A 19,233-nucleotide genomic window follows, 5' to 3' on the forward strand; every position below is an offset into this window, starting at 1 on the left:
GGGACCACTCACGACAAGATCGCTAATTAACCCTTCCTCATTGCTCAAAACCCAGTCCAGAATAGCCTGCTCTCTAGTTGGTTCCTCGACATGTTGGTTCAAAAAACCATCCCGCATACATTCCAAGAAATCCTCTTCCTCAGCACCTTTACCAATTTGGTTCACCCAGTCTACATGTAGATTGAAGTCACCCATTATAACTGCTGTTCCTTTATTGCACACATTTCTAATTTCCTGTTTAATACCATCTCCGACCTCACTACTACTATTAGGTGGCCTGTACACAACTCCCACCAGCGTCTTCTGCCCCTTAGTGTTACGCAGCTCTACCCATATCGATTCCACATCTTCCCGGCTTATGTCCTTCCTTTCTATTGCGTTAATCTCTTCTTTAACCAGCAACGCCACCCCACCTCCCCTTCCTTCATGTCTATCCCTCCTGAATATTGAATATCCCTGAACGTTGAGCTCCCATCCCTGGTCACCCTGGAGCCATGTCTCTGTGATCCCAACTATATCATAATCATTAATAACAATCTGCACTTTCAATTCATCCACCTTATTACGAATGCTCCTTGCATTGACACATAAAGCCTTCAGGCGCTCTTTTACAACTCTCTTAGCCCTTGTACAATTATGTTGAAAAGTGGCCCTTTTTAATGCTTGCCCTGGATTTGTCGGCCTGCCACTTTTACTTTTCTCCTTTGTACTTTTTGCTTCTACGCTCACTTTACACCCCACTGTCTCTCTGCACTGGTTCCCATCCCTCTGTTGTGAACTAACCTCCTCACGCCTAGCCTCTTTAATTTGATTCCCACCCCCCAACCATTCTAGTTTAAAGTCACCTCAGTAGCCCCCGCTAATCTCCCTGCCAGGATATTGGTCCCCCTAGGATTCAAGTGTAACCCGTCCTTTTTGTACAGGTCACGCCTGCGCCAAAAGAGGTCCCAATGATCCAAAAACTTGAATCCCTGCCCCCTGCTCCAATCCCTCAGCCACGCAAATAGTGTCTAATAGCATAATGCTCTTCTGCAGTTATGATAAACACAATAACGAATTTTAGAAATAACTCTACATCAAAAATTCCAAATTCTATGATTTCAGATCCTCCAGATCCACCCCAAAACCTGAAATGCATTCGGAAGGGCAGGACTGGTGACATAATTTGTACCTGGGAACCAGGACGTGCCACACACATCAGCACAAAAACTGTTTTGTGGTAAGCTGTTTCTCCATTGAACATGTAACTGAATGCTTAGAGAAAAACAAGAAGACAAAGGAAGCATTGAATCAGGAAAGGTCATTCTGCCTTGAGGTATAAATTGGAAACAGATGTTCTCAGGGAAACGTACGGAAGAAATGTGGCAAATGTTCAGGGGATATTTGCATGGGGTTCTGAGTAGGTACATTCCAATGAGACATGGGAAGGATGGTAGGGTACAAGATCCATGGTGTACAAAGGCTGTTGTAAATCTAGTCAAGAAGATAAGAAGAGCTTACGAAAGGTTCAAATAACTAGGTAATGATATGAATCTAGAAGATTATAAAGCTAGCAGAAAGGAGCTTAAGAATGAAATTAGGAGAGCCAGAAGGGGCCATGAGAAAGCCCTTGGCGGACAGGATTAAGGATATCCCCAAGGCATTCTACAAGTATGTGAAGAGCAAGAGAATAGGACCAATCAAGTGTGACAGTGGGAAAGTGTGTATGGAACTGGAGGAAATAGCAGAGGTACTTAATGAATACTTTGCTTCAGTATTCTCTACGGAAAAGGATCTTGGCGATTGTAGGGATGACTTGCAGTGGACTGAAAAGCTTGAGAATGTAGATATTAAGAAAGGGATATGCTAGTGCTTTTGAAAAGCATCAAGTCGGATAAGTTGCCGGGACCGGATGAGATGTACCCCAGGCTACTGTGGGAGGCGAGTGAGGAGATTGCTGAGCCTCTGGCAATGATCTTTGCATCATCAATGGGGACGGGAGAGGTTCCGGAGGATTGGAGGGTTGTGGATATTGTTCCATTATTCAAGAAAGGGAGTAGGGATAGCCCAGGAAATTATAGGCCAGTGAGTCTTACTTCAGTGGTTGGTAGGTTGATGGAGAAGATCCTGAGAGGCAGGATTTATGAACATTTGGAGAGGCATAATATGATTAGGAATAGTCAGCATGGCTTTGTCAAAGGCAGGTCATGCCCTACGAGCGTGATTGAATTTTTTGAGGATGTGACTAAACACATTGATGAAGGTAGAGCCGTAGATGTAGTGTATATGGATTTTAGCAAGGCATTTGATAAGGTAAGCCATGCAAGGCTTATTGAGAAAGTAAAGAGGCATGGGATCCAAGGGGACATCGCTTTGTGGATCCAGAACTGGCTTACCCACAGAAGGCAAAGAGTGGTTGTAGACGGGTCATATTCTGCATGGAGGCCGGTGACCAGTGGTGTGCCTCTGGGATCTGTTCTGGGACCCCTACACTTTGTGATTTTTATGGATAAGGAAATGGAGGGATGGGTTAGTAAACTTGCTGATGACACAAAGGTTGGGGGTGTTGTGGATAGAGTGGAGGGCTGTCAGAGGTTACAACGGGACATTGATAGGATGCAAAACTGGGCTGAGAAGTGACAGATGGAGTTCAACCCAGATAAGTGTGAGGTGGGTTATTTTGGTAGGTCAACTATGATGGCAGAATATAGTATTAATGGAGGACTCTAGGCAGTGTGGAGGATCAGAGGGATCTTGGGTTCCAATTCCATAGGACACGTAAAACTGCTATGCAGGTCAGCTCTGTGGTTAAGAAGGCAAACGGTGCATTAGCCTTCATCAATTGTTGGATTGAGTTTAAGAGACGAGAGGTAATGTTGCAGCTGCATAGAACCCTGGTCAGACCCCACTTGGAGTACTCTGCTCAATTCTAGTCACCTCACTAGAGGAAGGACATGGAAACCATAGAAAGGGTGCAGAGGAGATTTACAAGGATGTTGCCTGGATTGGGGAACATGCCTTATGAGGATAGGTTGAATGAACTCGGCCTTATCTCCTTGGAGCAACGGAGGTTGAGAGGTGACTTGATAGAGGTGTACAAGATAATGAGAGGCATTGATCGTGTGGATAGTCAGAGGCTTTTTCTCTGGGCTGAAATGGTTAGCACAAGAGGGCATAGTTTTAAGGCGCTTGGAAGTAGGTACAGAGGAGATGTCAGGGGTAAGTTTTTCACGCAGAGAGTGGTGAGTGTGTGGAATGGGCTGCTGGCGACGGTGGTGGAGGCGGAAAATGATAGGGTCTTTTAAGAGACTCCTGGATGGGTACATGGAACTTAGAAAAATAGAGGGCTATGGGTAAAGCCTAGGTATGAGCTTATAGTTCTAAGGTAGGGACATGTTCGGCACAGCTTTGTGGGCTGAAGGGCCTGTATTGTGCTGTATGTTTTCTATGTTTCTACAAAATGTACAGAAGTAACCTGCATTGGAAACTAATGTATTGATTTAATTTGCTGAGAAGAAAATATTCCATAAGTTCTCCGAGGTCTGAACTTCTGACATGTCCATGCTTAAAAACCTGATTTGAGATTTTCTCAAACTTTGCATCTTCTCGGGGTCCCAGTTACCTCCTGCTGGCTGGCCTATTGATGAAAGGATTATGATCTACAGTACCCGGGATCAACGAGACACAGGAGGAAACTTCTTGTTCCTTGAGCAAGTGAAAATAATTTCATCTTCTCCTCCCCCTGAACTGCTCTGCATTTTTGCGTATGTCATTGCTTCTGTCCCCTCGTAGCACTCACGGGTCTTTATGCTTAGCACACTCTTCAATTCTCCTTTGACAATTTGTGTAAGGAAACACCTACAAAACTTATCTTCTTCTCAAACTTGATAGCTTTAAATCAATGAAGTCTTGTCACTATCAAGAACTTCTGTTTCCATCAACAATTAATGTACGACACTATTTATTAAGTCAGTCTCTGACTGCTGCCTTCCTTCGTGCTGTTCAATGTGCATGTATATTCAGCTATCTAGGCTCCATGTCCGTTTAGAAATGTGGCTACACTTGAAGCTACACTTTAAATCTTGTGTTTCAGCAGACATCAGTTGTGTGGGTGCAAAACGCTTCAATGAAAATCATTTCTGCAACAGATCTGAGAAATTCTGAAATTGAACTCAATTTGGTTATTGCAATGGCTGTTCTTTCTTTTTCTCCATGCATAAATTGAAGGTCTGCATCTTTTGTAATTTCAAACATACAGATATATTTAAACAATCACAACTGTATTTTTTTTCAGGTTCAAAAATGAGTCACACAGTTTTGTTGCCTCAGCTACCTCTGCAGAACCATCAACTGGAAAATGCACAAGACACAGAAAGACACGTGACCACCAAGGCTCGGGTTTTGCTTGTGAATTTGCTCACAGTTTTGATCCATTCTCTACCTATATGGCTTGGGTAACTGCCTCAAACCAGCTGGGAAATCGATCTTCGGCAGTCATGAACTTCACTCTGGATGAGATTAGTGTGTAATAGTTTTTTTTAATTTAAATGTGTACTGTGCACGATGAATCATGTTGAGCCCATGGTCTGAGTGACTAGCTCATCAGCATCCTAGAACTTTACCAATACATATCAATATTGCCTAAATATCACATTAATGATCATTTTCCCTTGAACAAATACCGCAGATAGCTCAACCACTAATATAATTGCCATATTTTCTAGTTAAAGTACGGGCGAATATGTGCAATATTACACACAGTTTAGTTTGCACATGCTGTGTTATGTTCAACCATTACATAAGTGTAGAAATAAAAGAAGAAGTCATTTGCAACTTGTATGGGAATAATAAATCACCGTACAAAATATGTTCAAGTAATGGGTAAGGTTGAAATAGGTCTATTACCAATGCTGGCATTCAGCTTTTTATCAATAAGGTGCGGCAATGAATATGGTAGATGGAATGCTGAAATAAATAATCAACATAAGACTCAGTTTCTTGATAAGAGGTATTTTTAAAGCTAGAAGCCAGAGTTAAATTTACCACAGACTGAATTCAACTTTGATTTTGGGCAGGACTTTTCATCTTTAAACACATTTATTTATTTAAAGCGAGGAAGGAGAGTTTGATTCTTGCAGGAGTCTGGTGCTATTGAGAATCAAGCCGAATTAGTTTTTCTTTACAAGTTAGACCAGGGTTCCACAAGAGATCGTGATTTTTAAAAAATGTTTTTTCTTACTTTGCACAATCATGATGCTACTGCTTGCAGTGCTGGGCAGTGACCAAGCAGCCCCATTAGCAATCCTGTTCAAGGTCTGTCAGTCCTGTATGGCACTACACAGGAGGATCATGCTGATATGGTTGAGCCCATTCTTCGTTTTTGACGCAAATTAGGAGAGGCTGTTGATAATTGATGAGTGCTGTATTGCACAGAGGGAGGACGGTAGGCTGATGAGGAGCATGAAGTGCTGATTATTTTTAATGACTATTGTAATCGCAAGACAAACAGAATAAAATTTTTGTTAATAAAGTCACAGTTAGTAAAAATATTCATGAAGCAAGTTATTTAGTAGCAGAACTTACTACCCAGAAAAGGAAAAGTCACACAGTTGGTGAGAACCTAATAGTGCCAGCATGTAAAATTATAGTGGACAAAAAACACTAGGACAAGATGCAGTATGAGAAATTGAAAAGGTTTCACTCTCAAATAATACGATAAGTTGACGTATTGATAACATCTCACATGATGCTGAAGAGGTTTTGTGTGATTTTTAGGTTTTTAGTAACTTTACTATTCATCGGACCTGGCTGGTGGCATAGTGGCATCAGTGCTGGACTTTGGGACAAAAGGTCCCAAGCTCAAATCCAGCTGGCTCCCCTGCACGCTTTCCATCCGTACTGGGTTACGAGCTGGTGATTTCTTTGGAGACTCACCTGGCAGAAGGCAATGGCAAACCACTGCTGTAACTTACCTCGTATGCAGTTCCCCACTACGTCAGAGAGGCGTGGAGGGATCTCATCCGCTAACCAGAGAAACTCCGGATGTGACGTACCTTTCCTTTCCTACCATTCAACTTTGTTAATAAACTTTCATGTGGTAAATAGCATTAATTAAAATCAATTTACAACCTTTATTTAGATTAAATCTATGGAGCCTACCTTTAGAAAAATAAAATCGCATTTTGGCTTAATCCGGCTATTTAACAGAAATTTATTATGTTTGCCTAATGAATTTTTAAAATTTATGAATGGGAAAGAAAGAGATAATTTTAAGAAAGGTATATAAACTAACTATCTGATTTTTTTCAAAAAAGATTGGTAAAAATTCATCCTCTACTCAAAAAAGCATTGACAATTGTTTTTAGATTATTATACCTACAACTTGCTGATCATACTAACATTCCGTGAGCTGTAGATATAGTAATTTTTATGCAAGGGTTCCCTGAGAACTGAAAATTATTTCAAGCATTGCTCCAGGGCAAAAACCTAGAGAGAGTCTGAGTGAGGTATTTAAAACTGGAGAGGAAAGCAAAGCAAAGCGATAAGTCTTCACTCTCCTACCCTTTATTCACATTGACCACATACATTTCAGCTGTGGTTCATGAACATTGAACAGCCAGCATCACCCCTTCTGTTTCATTCAGTCACTCATTAGAGAATCAGCACAGAAACGACCCCTTTGGCCCATCACATGCATACTGACCCTTTTGCCCATTTACACCAATCCATTTCCCCCCCACATTACGTCCATATACTTCCATGCCTTTCCTATTGAAGAGCCTTTCTAAATATTTTTTAAAAGTAGAGAGTCATCTCAAACATTTCCTTTCTCTTTACCCCTTCTCTGTGTTTTAAGACATGCTTGATTTTTAACCTCTGCTAGTTCTGGGGACTGACATATTAACTCCTTCCTTTTCTGCAGCTGTTGTGTGACCCTCTGAACAGTTTCAGCTTTTTCAATTGTTAGAGTCCTCAGCTCCTGTTTTTTTTTTGTTCCTTGTTCTTTGAGAGCACAATAACCTGTCATGGGGCAAAAGGAAGAGATTCTGCTTCAGATCAGAATTGAGTTCATACTGTAAACACTGATCAGTCCCTACACTGAGCCTCTGGACAACGAGTGAGCAACAGGATGTTGTGGTGAACTTGTGGGTCCGGTTGAATGGTTAGGCTACATTACACCAATTTTCTTGTTCCTTAGCAGCCATCTTGTGGTTATTTGCTTAATAAGACACCAGCTTGTTCAGGAAACCTACGCAGTTTGGGCTGGTTCCTTTTCAGTATGACAACAGCACTATACTCACTGCTCGTTACGCCGCTGGCATTTAGGGCAGCAGTGGAGGTCCTTCATCTCTGGTGGAGTTTGGGACTTCCTTCATCATGTCAGTAGCTTCCTCTTGGTTTTCACTACTGTCGGTCATACAGGTCCAGGAATACCATTTCACTCAGATGTAGAAGGATTCCTCGTTGCTGTTTCTGTAGCAATTTTGTTTTACCCGTCAGGGTTGTTAGCCCTGAGCTGAAACCCTGAACCTGGAGGACCAATGGACCACTCTTAATATGGCCTCTACCCTTTGAACTGTTTGGCATTGGTGACCCTCCCAAGAGCCAAAGCATAAAACCCTGACTCCAGCCAACATGGCTGTCTGGGTCCTTGGGGCACACAAGCCTCCAAGCCCAATGAGAAGGTCGTGGTCCTCTCAGAGAACCACAGCACTATATCCCTGGATTAGATTAGACTCAACTATATTGTCATTGTGCCGAGTACAGATGGAAAGCCAATGAAATGCAGTTAGCATCTGACCAGAAATGCAAAGAATAGTGTTATTTACAAAATAACTGTGAATAAAAAGTAAGTGCTACAGCACACAAATATAAAAGTACTGAGACAGTACAATATGGGTGCAATACTGATTAGCACTGTGATGTGAGGTTCAGCAGGGTCACAGCCTCAGGGAAGAAGCTCTTCCTGAGCCTGCTGGTGCGGGAGCGGAGGCTCCTGTAGCGCCTACCGGATGGGAGGAGAGTAAAAAGTCCATGGTTAGGGTGAGATGCATCCTTGATAATGCTTTTCACCCTGCCCAGGCAGCGCGTATGGTAGATGTTCTCAATGGTGGGCAATTGGGTGCCGATAATCTGTTGGGCAGTGGGATACTAGTTCAAAGACGTAATTTATCTTGACATCCTTCCCTTGAAGGGGGATGACCTGCAAGCTCTACAGCAGGGAAAGGGGCAACAGTGGATGTGACTATCCCACGGGATATTCAGACAGGTGTAGAACATGAGACATACTGCTACAGTGATGGCACTAAAAGAAGTCAATCTCTGAGCTAATTTCATTGATAAAGTTGCTGTCAGGCATTCTTATTGAATGTTCAATACGCATTTATTTCATAGTTTGCTTTCTAGGCCTTTATGTGTTATACCACATATAAAAAGCTTAGTGATGCTTGTAGTTTTATATACAGTATTGGTATCATTGCAGTAACTATGGCTTCAATCTATTTGTTTTGTTCTCAGTGAAACCCAATCCTCCCAATATCAGTCGGATAGAATGTAGCAACGGTACTCTCTTCATTTGCACCGTATACTGGGAAGATGGGCAGAATGCAAAGTTGTTTGAAATCCAGTACAAAATTGCAAACAGCAGCAAAGAGGAAAAGGTAACATTTAACTTTGTTTGCTCCACCTCCAGTATTTTTATTTGATAGCTTACTACAGTTTTATTTTATGAAATGTATTTTTTTCATCAGTATTTCACAGGACAGATTTTCATGTTTTCAGTGCTCCGCTGGCGTTTCTATGCGTTTGGATGAAGTGGTACATTTTTCTCCCCCTTCCTATCATTTTCACTCCCACTGAGGCCATTCACATATAAAATGGCTGATGGATCAATCAAAATTTTGAAGAAACAAATAGAGATATTTTGAGGAACTTGTGCATTCCTTAGTTTGTAGCACTTTGGAAGTCTTTTATACAAGATTTTATTTTAACGTGTTGCAACATAAATTTGTTACTTGCCTTTTTAGATTTGCTATAGATTGCCAATTCCTCTCCTCGTCTTTCTCCAGGCATGGCCCTGTAGCCATAAACTGTTGCTTGCATCCCTCACATGCGGAGAGGATGTTTCCTGTGTTGGGGAAGTCTAGGACCAGAGGGCACAGCCTCAGAATAGAAAGATATCCTTTTAGAACAGAGTTGAGGGGGAATTTCTTTAGCAGAGGGTGTTGAATCTGTGGAATTCATTGCCACTAGCTGCTGTGGAGGCTAACTCATTGGATATATTTAAAGCGGAGATTGAGAGATTCTTGAGTAGTAAGGGCGAAGGCAGAAGAATGAGTTGAGAGAGAAAGTAAATCAGCCACGTTTGAATGGTGGAGCAGACCGATGAGTCAGTTAGCCTAATTCTATACCTATGTCTAATGCTGATTCTGATACATACACATGCAGTCTCCTGGTTGGCATATCTGGGTGCTCATCTGATCTCTCTTCCAACCGCTTCTGGCTTGGGTAATGCCATTATCTACAGTCTCTGCTCTATGCCTTTAGTCACTCCCATTTATTCTGGTAGATGATAGCAACTAGCAGGTTTTTCAAGTAAATAACAATTTCTACTCAAATAACAGTCCCTTGTGTGCATCAACCATTTTAGACATACCACCATGCTCCTACAGTTAAATCTTCACCACCTGCATGATGGAAATAGTAAGACTCAGGTACAAGCTTTTGAGGACTGAAGTAAAACTTAAGCCATCAAGAAGTTTCTGTACTTGTACTTTGGCAGATCTACTGACATTAATGAGATTAGTGAAATCCCAGAACCAGTGCACTGAAGCCTAAGTTTCCACTGAGTGGATTAAATTGGTTTATTACTGTCAGGCGTACCAAGGTTCTGTGAAAAACTTCTCTGCATACTGTTTGTTTCATTGAGGCAGTACAAGGCAAAACAATCACAGTGCTGAATATAGCATTACAGTTATAATGGAAGTGCAGTGCAGGTAGACAATAAGGTGCAAGGTTATAATGAGGTAGATTATGAGGTTAGGAATCCATTTTATCATACTAGGGAACTGTTCAGTAGTTTTATAAGGGCAGGATAGAAGCTGTCCTTGAGCCTGGTGATAGCTGCTTTCGTGGTTTTGTTCAGCCCAGTGGGAGAGAGAGTATCTGGGCTGGATGGGTTCTTTGATTAAGTTGGCAATTTTACTGAGGCAATGAAAAGTGTACACAGAGTCCATGGAGGGGAACCTGGTTTCCATGATCTACTCAGCTGTGTCCACAACCCTCAGCAGTTTCTTGCATTAATGGGCAGAACAATTACATAGTAAGTTATGATGTATCTGGATAAGATGCTTTCTATGGTGCATTGTTAAAAACTGGTGAGAGTTAATGGTGACACGCTGGATTCTTTTTAATCTCCTGAGGAAGTAGAGGGACTGGTGAGCTTGCTTGACCATGGTGTCAACATAGTAGGACCAGGACCGGCTAACGTTGATGTTCACACATAAGAGCTTGAAGATTTCAACCTTCTCAAACTCAGGACCGTTGATGTAAACATGAGCGTGCGCACTGCTCCTCTTTCTGAAGTCAACCATTAGCTCTTTTGTTTTGCTAACATCAACTGAAAGGATGTTATCATAACATCATGTCACAAGGCTCTCTACTACCTCATTTGGCTGAGAAGGCACGAGCGATTCTAATCTTGGGCAAATGTTAATGCATTGGGCTGAGAGCACCTCTGTTTGATAATTGATTTAACTTTCAGCCTTGATATTCAGTGGCGTGATGGGTAAAGCTTACCATTCATTGTAGTGGGAATTTTCTGTTTGTGTATAACATAGGACCTCAGTTTGCATTATTAAAAGCTTATTGCTTATCAAAGGCTGACACTGGGGTTAGCTGAGTAAAAGCTCACTCCAGTAAGCCATTGCCCACTGTTTTTGGTATCGTACTGCTTCCTCCTCCATTGGCAAGGGACTTCAGAATTCCCCATCAGTTTTAAGCAAGTAGACTGAATTGTGAGGCACACCAAAGTTGTTGTACCTGTCACAGCAGATAGATGAGGCCTGAGAGATCATGGTGAATTTAACCTTCCACCCACATTAGAGTATACTCTGGTTTGATTTCAGAAAATTGTGGACAATTTGACAAGCTGCACGGTGTCTGGTTTGGAGCATTATATGGATTACACGTTCCTGATTCGTTCTAAGTTTCATCGTACCCGAGGCCTGTGGAGTAACTGGAGTTCTTCATTTGTCACCAAGACTCCGGAGGCAGGTACAGTATGCCCCTAGTATTGTGTTGTTTGCATGTATCATGAAGCCATTTCAAACTTTTAACTTTTAAGGATGTAAAAGAAAATGGAACACAAAAATACAGTAGTCTAGTTTTGATATTTTGAGTAAGCAACGTGATACAAATGCTTACAGAGTATGAAGATTCCTCAGCTTTGATACTTGATTTCCGTTGAATTAATACCATCTGAAGCACTGGTGAGAAGTGGCCATCTTAGTCACCACCCTGTAACCCTAACTACAGAGTGTAGGCAGGACACCAGGCCAGAAGGCATTCATGTTCAACTTATCTGCCAACATATACAGGAAGTCAGACAACATCTGCGGCAAGGAAAAACATCTGTGCAGATAGCATCTGTGGCAAGAGAGAACAGTTAATTTTGGTTTAAAAAAACCTTCATTAGAACTTCATGTGTTCAATCTGCTGAGTGTTTCTAGCATCCAGTGTTTTCGTTTCAGATTTGCAGTCTCTTTTTCTTTTGATTTTCAATTTACTTATATAAAATCAACTACAGTAATCTGGCATCCACTGGACATCGGTGGTGCCAGTCTGGCAGATGTTTCTGATATAGAACATAGAAATCTACAGTACATTACAGGCCCTTCGGCCTACAATGTTGTGTCAACCATGTAACCTACTCAAGAAACTGCCTAGAATTTCTCTACTGCCTAATCCTCTATTTTTCTAAGCTCCATGTGCCTATCTAAGCCTCTTAAAGACGCTATTGTATCCGTGACTATTAGTTATTCCTCTTATCAGTACTGTAATTACTCTTATAAAACTTTTTTGAACAAGATGGTGCCTGTGTACAGCGCTCCTTCAGTCGATATCTCCTGGATAGATCATGAAACCATATCTTTCACTCCTTTTGTGTCTTTTACGTTCGTTTTACATCTTGGATGTGATTCTGGAATGCGGGAGCCTGTGATTTGCAGTTTGGAGATCATTTGGGTGTTCCAGTGCTCTGCAGTCTCCGAGAGGAGTCCTGGACACAGAGGCAGCATGCAGGAACCTCATGGTGGGCAGGCTGTGAGCCAGTGCTCAACTTCATCTCGCCCATTAACTCTTCCCTTCATTCCTGATTAAAGTGATGAGGGAGACTGAAGCATCGAGGTGAGTGCGGAGGGGGAGCACTGGCTGCCTGTCTTTTGATAACTCTGCCACGGAGGAGGAAAGGTCTGCTGCTGGGCCCAGAGAGTGTTCCCCAGATTTTCTGCATTTTGGACGTGGACTTGGACTATAGACTTTTTCTCATTCTTATAGTCTTTTATATTCTATGTTTTTTAGCCCTATTTTTTCCTGTTTTTTTTTGTGCGGGTGAGCAATTTGAGAGTTGATGTGTCTGTTCCGTTTTGTTCCGTGTTTTTGTGGGAGGAGGGATTTGGGGGTCAATGTGCCTGTTCCATTTTTGTTCACTTTTTGTGTGGGGAGGGGGGATTTTGGGGGTTGGTGATCGTGCTGCCTTCCTTTCTTTCTTCATTTCATGGCTACCCGGAGAAGAAGAATTTCAAGTTGTATACTTTGATCATAAATGAACCTTTGGATCTTTGAACTAAAACTCACTTTTTTAATTGTTTGGTTCTAGTGTACGTTCCGGCCAGGCTTGTTATGGTCATCATCATCTGCCATTGTCTTCTGAGGCAGACAGATGCCAACCTGAGGTGTAATATAATTTCGACTGAACCTGGTAGTTTCAATGGAATGTGGAGAACAGCACTCCAGTGAATTTATAAGGAGCATTGAAGTTAATACCCTAAAATCCTAGAGGGTGTTTTTTGCTCAGCAGTGCTAGCCAGTTGCTTCTGTGTAGATAAACTCATTCTTAATTCACACCTTGCCTCCTGACTCAAAAGGCTACAAAGCCAACTGCTAACATCAGTACTTTCTTTGTGAGGCATGGAGGAATGATTTGACCAAAGGTGTGAAATGCATTGAAATAATTGCTTTCATTATTAAGTCTTTTCACTTGGTGCCAGAGTAATAGATGTCTGAATTCCGTTTGTGCAAACCCACTTAACGTCATCATTTTTTAAATTATTGTTGTGAGAGTCAGTTATGTGTACTTCAGGGAAGTGTGAATTCAGTACAGGGAGGAATGAAAGCGTTTAATTTTTCTTTTCAGTATTTTTAGTATTTGGTGTAAGCTTGAAGTGAGTATTGAAATTTTGTTCAGTTAGAGCTCGAACAAGTTTAATCATTAAAACAAAATCTTAAGCAAGCAAAATATTAATTACCGATAAATAAATATAAAATTGAAATCTGGTAGGTAAACATATTTTTCCAAGAGTTGTGGGATTTTCTGCTGTTCAGGGATTATCAACTCCTGGACTTGGTTTATTACTGCCTCTGTTTCTGAGAAATTAACCAGATAAACCAATTAAGTTAATTTACTTTTTTTAAGATAAAGTAAATTAATTAATTGGATGGCATTTAAATATATCAGTCAAGGTTGTGTGCCACATGTAGCATGGGTAGCAATCCTGAGATCACATTCTTGGGGTCCTGCCCTTTAATTTAACACCTAACTCCCTTTGCAGAACCTCGTCACAGAGATCGATGTAATGGATAAACCTTGAATGAAGATTGCTTAACAGGATTTATGTTTCAATGTTGGCCAACTCTGCAACAATCCTGAAAGGCTAGTTATGTGATATTATTGAATTTGAGGTCAAGCCCTGACATGATGTCCTAATCTCTCTGTCCTTACAGCTGTTCTATAGCTTTCAGATAATATTACAGTTTGTTATTCCTTCCAAAATGTGGATTTTGAATTTCTAGAACCTGCTCCATCATGACCATTTAACTTCAGTAGCTTCTTTGCTTTCCTTGCACAGCACCTATTGGACATCTGGATGCCTGGTACACCATAGACTCATCCGATCCAAACAACCCAAAAGCCACTCTCTTGTGGAAGGTAAGAGACTTTAGCTACTACACTCACTGGCCACGTTGTCATGTGCCTCCTGTACCTAATAATGATGTGTCCACTGAGTGTATGTCTGTGATCTGCTGCTTCAGCCACCTCACTTCAGGTTCGACATGTTGTGCATATAGAAATCCTCCTGCACACCATTGTTGTGACGCATGGTTATTTGAGTTACTGTCACCATCCTGTCAGTTTGAACCAATCTGGCAATTCTCCCCTAACCTCTCTCACTAACAAGCCATTTTCATCCACAGAACTTCCACTCACTGGATTTTTTTTGTATATTTCACACCATTCACTGTAAACTCTAGAGACTGTGAGGTGTAAAAATCTCAGGAGATCAGCAGTTTCTGAGATACTTAAACCACCCCGTCTGGCACAAGCAATCATCCCATGGTCCAAATCTCTTAGATCACATTTCTTTTCCACATTCTGATGTTTGGTCAGAACAACAATTGAACCTCTCGACCATGTCTGCATGCTTTTATGCATTGAGTTGCTGCCACATGATCGGCTGATTAGATAGTTGCATTAACAAGCCGGTGTACCTAATAAAATGGCCTCTGATTTAGGTCACTGATGAGGAAGCACTCAAGCTGAGGTGATTATCCCCGCTAATGATTACCCTCACTGTAGTTCTGCTACTCTTTCTATGTCCTCCATAGGCAATGGCATCACATCAAAGTCACAAAGCCTACTGCAGTTCAGTTCCGCTCTCTTTTGTTGAATGCCACAGAGGCGTTCTTCAGATAAAAATGCTGAAAATGCTAGCAGGTCAGCAAGTTAAACGGAGTTGAAATCTCAGGTCTAAATTTGTTCTGTTTACAGTTACACAAGCAGTGGAAAGCTATGCATTTTCACAAGTTTATGCTGAAGAACAATAAAATGCTGATGAGCTGGAAAGGGTTGTCAGCGAAAGCCACAGAACCATGGTTGAAGTCAATCCTATATCTTTCATATTTACTGTGTGAAATTAATCTGCAGTACGTTCTATAACAACTGTTTTCAAAACTGACAAAACTCATAGGTGCTTCATCCGTTTAGAAATATTTTGAGATACCCAGGGATGGTAAAAATTGATCTGTCATTCAAGAATAAGCCTCATTATTCCTTCAGGAACTTCCTTGAGGCTTCTTGTCTGCGTCTGGCTGCTTTGAGTGGAGTACAGGCTGCATTTCCTGTCACTCATCCTCTGTAGGAAGTGCCCTACCACCAGTTGCCCAGACAGAGCTCTTTCTATTTGCCCTTCCTGTAGCATCAGCAGATTGAATGATGCCAATGGAAGGAAGCCTCAGTTTCCTGGCAGATTTCCCCTGGGAATCCTTCACTCCTCTTCCACTGACATTACTGAGGTATAATTGGTTGCTCAGACAATGCAAATTTGCCTTTGAATTTTACCTTATTCTACATTAAACAACCTGAAAAAGTGCTTTGTCCAGTGGCCGATGTGAACATTGGAAGTTTTGAGAGGAGGGGATTTGCCCATTTACAAAAGGCAGCAGTGGGTCACTACAGTGAAAATGAGCTTTGGCCAATGACCAATCAGTGTTTAGGATTGATTAGCAAGAGCAATTCAAAGAAAGATAGGGGCAAGCGCAGCGGCCGTCGACTGAGTGGACAGGGACCAAGTGGTGATCTTGAGGCTTCAGCTCTTCAAGGCTTCCACGAGCAGAGACGTCAGTCAGAGAAAGCAAAAGAAAAGAAAAGCTCTAGGTTAAGTTTTTTCCCCCCTGTTTATATCTTCTCAGCTAGGACAGTAGAGATGCCAGGCAGCTTGGTTGAATGCTCCACTTACGGGACGTGGAAAAAGTAGGGAGACGTCCAGTGTCCCTGACAACTACCGCTGTGTGAGGTGCATCCAGTTGCAGCATTTAACAATCCACGTTGAGGGGTTGGAGCTGGAACTGGATGAACTCTGGATCATTTGGGAGGCTGGGGGGTTGGGGAGGTGATAGATAGGACATACAGAGCAGTAGAAGAAGAATATCTTTATTGTCATTGTTGTGGAGCAATGAAACACAGTTTAGCAGCTCAACGTTTTGCAGCATGACAAAGAATATATACATAAAATAAACTCTAAAACCTCAGGAGTGCCGTCCAAAATTAATAATATATGGATGGGGGGGTAGGACTATTGCACACCTGCCATTCCTGGAAGTGTGATGCATTTAGCTGCTGCTGTCTTAGGAGGGGGTCAGGAGAAGGGAAGGGGGTGTTATACATTCCACTGCTTGTGGGTAGAAGCTGTTAAGGAGTCTCTTTGTTTTCGTCCTTAATGCTCTGTATCTCTTCCCAGAAGGTAGAGGGGAAAACAGGTGATGTCCAGGATGAGTGGGATCCTTCGAAATACAAGTAGCCTTCTTTTGAAGTCTGCCAGTATAAGTGTCTCTGAGGGAGGGTAATGAACCCGCTGCAAGTCCTTCCTGTTCTGTTCTGTGCAGCTGGCAAACCGCACTGCACAGCAATACGTCAGGAGGCTCTCTATAGTTGTCTGATAGAAGTTGATCAGCAGGTGATGAGGGAAGAGAGCGTGCTTTAGCTTCCTTAGGAAGTAGAGCCTCTGTTGGGCCTTCCCCACCTGATAAGAGATATGGGCAGTCCAGGTGAGGTCAGCCGAGATGTGGACGCTGAGGAACTTGAAACTCTCTACTCTCTCCACCTCTTTCCCGTATATGTGCAGAGCAGAGTGCTCGACGCGCTTTGATTTCCTGAAGTCTACTATCAGCTCCTTGGTTTTTGTGATGTTCAAGTCCAGGTTATTATGACAACACCATTCTGTCAAATGCTGTACCTCCTCCCTATAGGCTGTCTCATCACAGTCTGATATGATACCTATTAGGGTGGTATCATCTGCAAATTTGACAATGGTGTTGGTGGAGTGAATGGTAGAGCAATCATGGGTGAAAAGAGAATAGAGGATGGGGCTGAGAACACACCCCTGTGGTGTACCGGTGTTCAGGATGAGAGTAGATGATGTGTGTTCTCCCATCCTGACACTTTGGGGTCTGTTACTCAGAAAATCTAGTATCCGTGAGCACAGTGAACTGCCAAGGCCCAGGTTGCTCAATTTCTGCACCAGTTTGTAGGGGATGACTGTATTAAAAGCTGAGCTGTAGTCCACAAACAGCATTCTTACATAGGTGTTATCCTGATCCAGGTTTGTAAGGGCTGTGTGGAGAGCTGTGATGACTGCATCCTCTGTCGATCTGTTTGCTCGATACGCAAACTGGTATTTATCAAGGTCAGTAGTTACCCACAAGGTGCAGGTCACAGGAAACTGGGTGACAGTCAGGAAGGGGAAAGGGGTTAAGGAGCCAGTACAGAGTACCCCTGTGGCCAGCCCCCTCAACAACAGGTATATCACTTTGGATACAGTTGGGGGTGGCCAAACAGAGGAAAGTCACAGTGAGCGGTCTCTAGCACTGAGTCTGCCTCCGAAACTCAGAATGGAAAGGCGGAGAAGAGGCATAGGGGATTCGTTAGTTTGGGGAACAGACAGGAGGTTCTGTGGGCGAGAACGAAATTCCCAGATAGTATGTTGCCTCCCGGGTGCCAGGGTCTGGGATATCTCAGTTCAAATCCTGAGCATTCTTAAGTGGGAGGTGAACAGCCAGAGGTCATTGTCCATGTGTGTACCAACGACATGGGTAGGACAAATGATGAGCTTCTGCATAGGGAATTCAGGGAGTTAGATGTTAAGTTAAAGGCAGGACCCCCAGGGATGTGATCTCAGGATTTTTACCCGTGCCACATGCTAGTGAGGCCAGAACTAGGAAAATTATACAGTTTAATATGTGGCTAAGGAGTTGGTGTCGGAGGGAGGGCATAAGATTTTTGAATCCTTAGATTTTCTTCCGGAGAAAGTGGGACCTATACAGAAGGGACGGTTTACACTGGAACTGGAGGGGGACTAATATTCTCGTGGAAAGGTTGGTTAATGCTGCACGGTGGGGTCAAACTAGAGTTACAGGGGGATGGGAACCAGAATGCCAGAACAGATAGTGGAGAGGTTGTGGAGGCAGATGTTGGTAAGACTTCAGACAATGTCAAGAATCAAAAGGCTGAACATGGTGCAGCTAGTGTCCTGAGCTGCGTGTTTTTTCAATGCATGAGTTATTGTAGGAAAGATAGTCGATAGTGCTGAAGATGAGGTAACTGGTTTACAAGCAGAGGCAATGTGTAGTGAGGAGAGGCTGTTGATAGGGCAAAGTTGCAGTCAACAGGATTAGTTGCAATGTAAAGGGGCAGACAAAATCAAAAAGGATGAATACAGGACTGAAGTTGTTATATTTAAATGATTGCAGTATATGGAATGAGATAGATGAACTTGCAGCACAGTTGCAGATCGGCAAGTATGATGTTGTAAGCATCACTGAATCATGGCTGAAAGAAGATTATAGCTGGGAGTGTAATGTCCAAGGGTACACATTGTATTGAGAGGACAGGCAGGAAGGCAGAGGGGACGGCATTGGTCTGTTGGGAAAAATTGAAATCGAATCATTAGAAAGAAGTGATATAGGGTCAGAAGATGTTGAATCATTGTGACTAGAGCTAAGGAACTGCAAGAATAAAATTTGAATTGAATTGACTTTATTTCTTACATCCTTCACATACATGAGGAGTAAAATTCTTAATGTTGCGTCTCTGTCTAAATGTGCAATGTGCAATCATAGTAATTTATAATAATTTATAATAAATAGAACAGTCAATATAACATAGAAATACACTCAAATCAGCATAAGTTAATCAGTCTGATGGCCTGGTGGAAGAAGCTGTCCTGGAACCTATTGGTCCTGGCTTTAATGCTGCGGTACCGTTTCCCAGATGGTAGCAGCTGGAGTAGACCGTGGTTGGGGTGACTCAGTTGTCCAATGAACCTTCCGGCCCTTCTTTCACATCTGTCTTTGTAAATGTCCTGAATAGTGGGAAGTTAACAACTACAGATGCGCTGGGCTGTCCGCACCACTCTGCAGAATCCTGCGATTAAGGGAGGTCAAAAAGACCTTGATGGGAGTTGTATACAGACCCCCAAACAG

The 19,233-nt window shown here is 42.3% G+C and overlaps 1 protein-coding gene across 2 annotated transcripts in view; it reads left to right on the top strand.

Annotated features, from left to right (window-relative positions):
- Nucleotides 1-19,233, top strand: part of il12rb2 (interleukin 12 receptor, beta 2a) — an 87,537-nt gene that overhangs the window by 24,605 nt on the left and 43,699 nt on the right. For both annotated transcript variants that reach the window (XM_063064953.1, XM_063064954.1), the window contains exons 4-8: nt 1,105-1,219; nt 4,274-4,500; nt 8,497-8,639; nt 11,106-11,253; nt 14,106-14,185. In XM_063064953.1, coding sequence (XP_062921023.1) covers nt 1,105-1,219; nt 4,274-4,500; nt 8,497-8,639; nt 11,106-11,253; nt 14,106-14,185 — 713 coding nt within the window. The remainder of the gene's footprint in view (nt 1-1,104; nt 1,220-4,273; nt 4,501-8,496; nt 8,640-11,105; nt 11,254-14,105; nt 14,186-19,233) is intronic.

Source organism: Mobula hypostoma, chromosome 12 (assembly GCF_963921235.1).
Source record: "Mobula hypostoma chromosome 12, sMobHyp1.1, whole genome shotgun sequence".
Lineage (NCBI taxonomy): Eukaryota > Metazoa > Chordata > Chondrichthyes > Myliobatiformes > Myliobatidae > Mobula > Mobula hypostoma.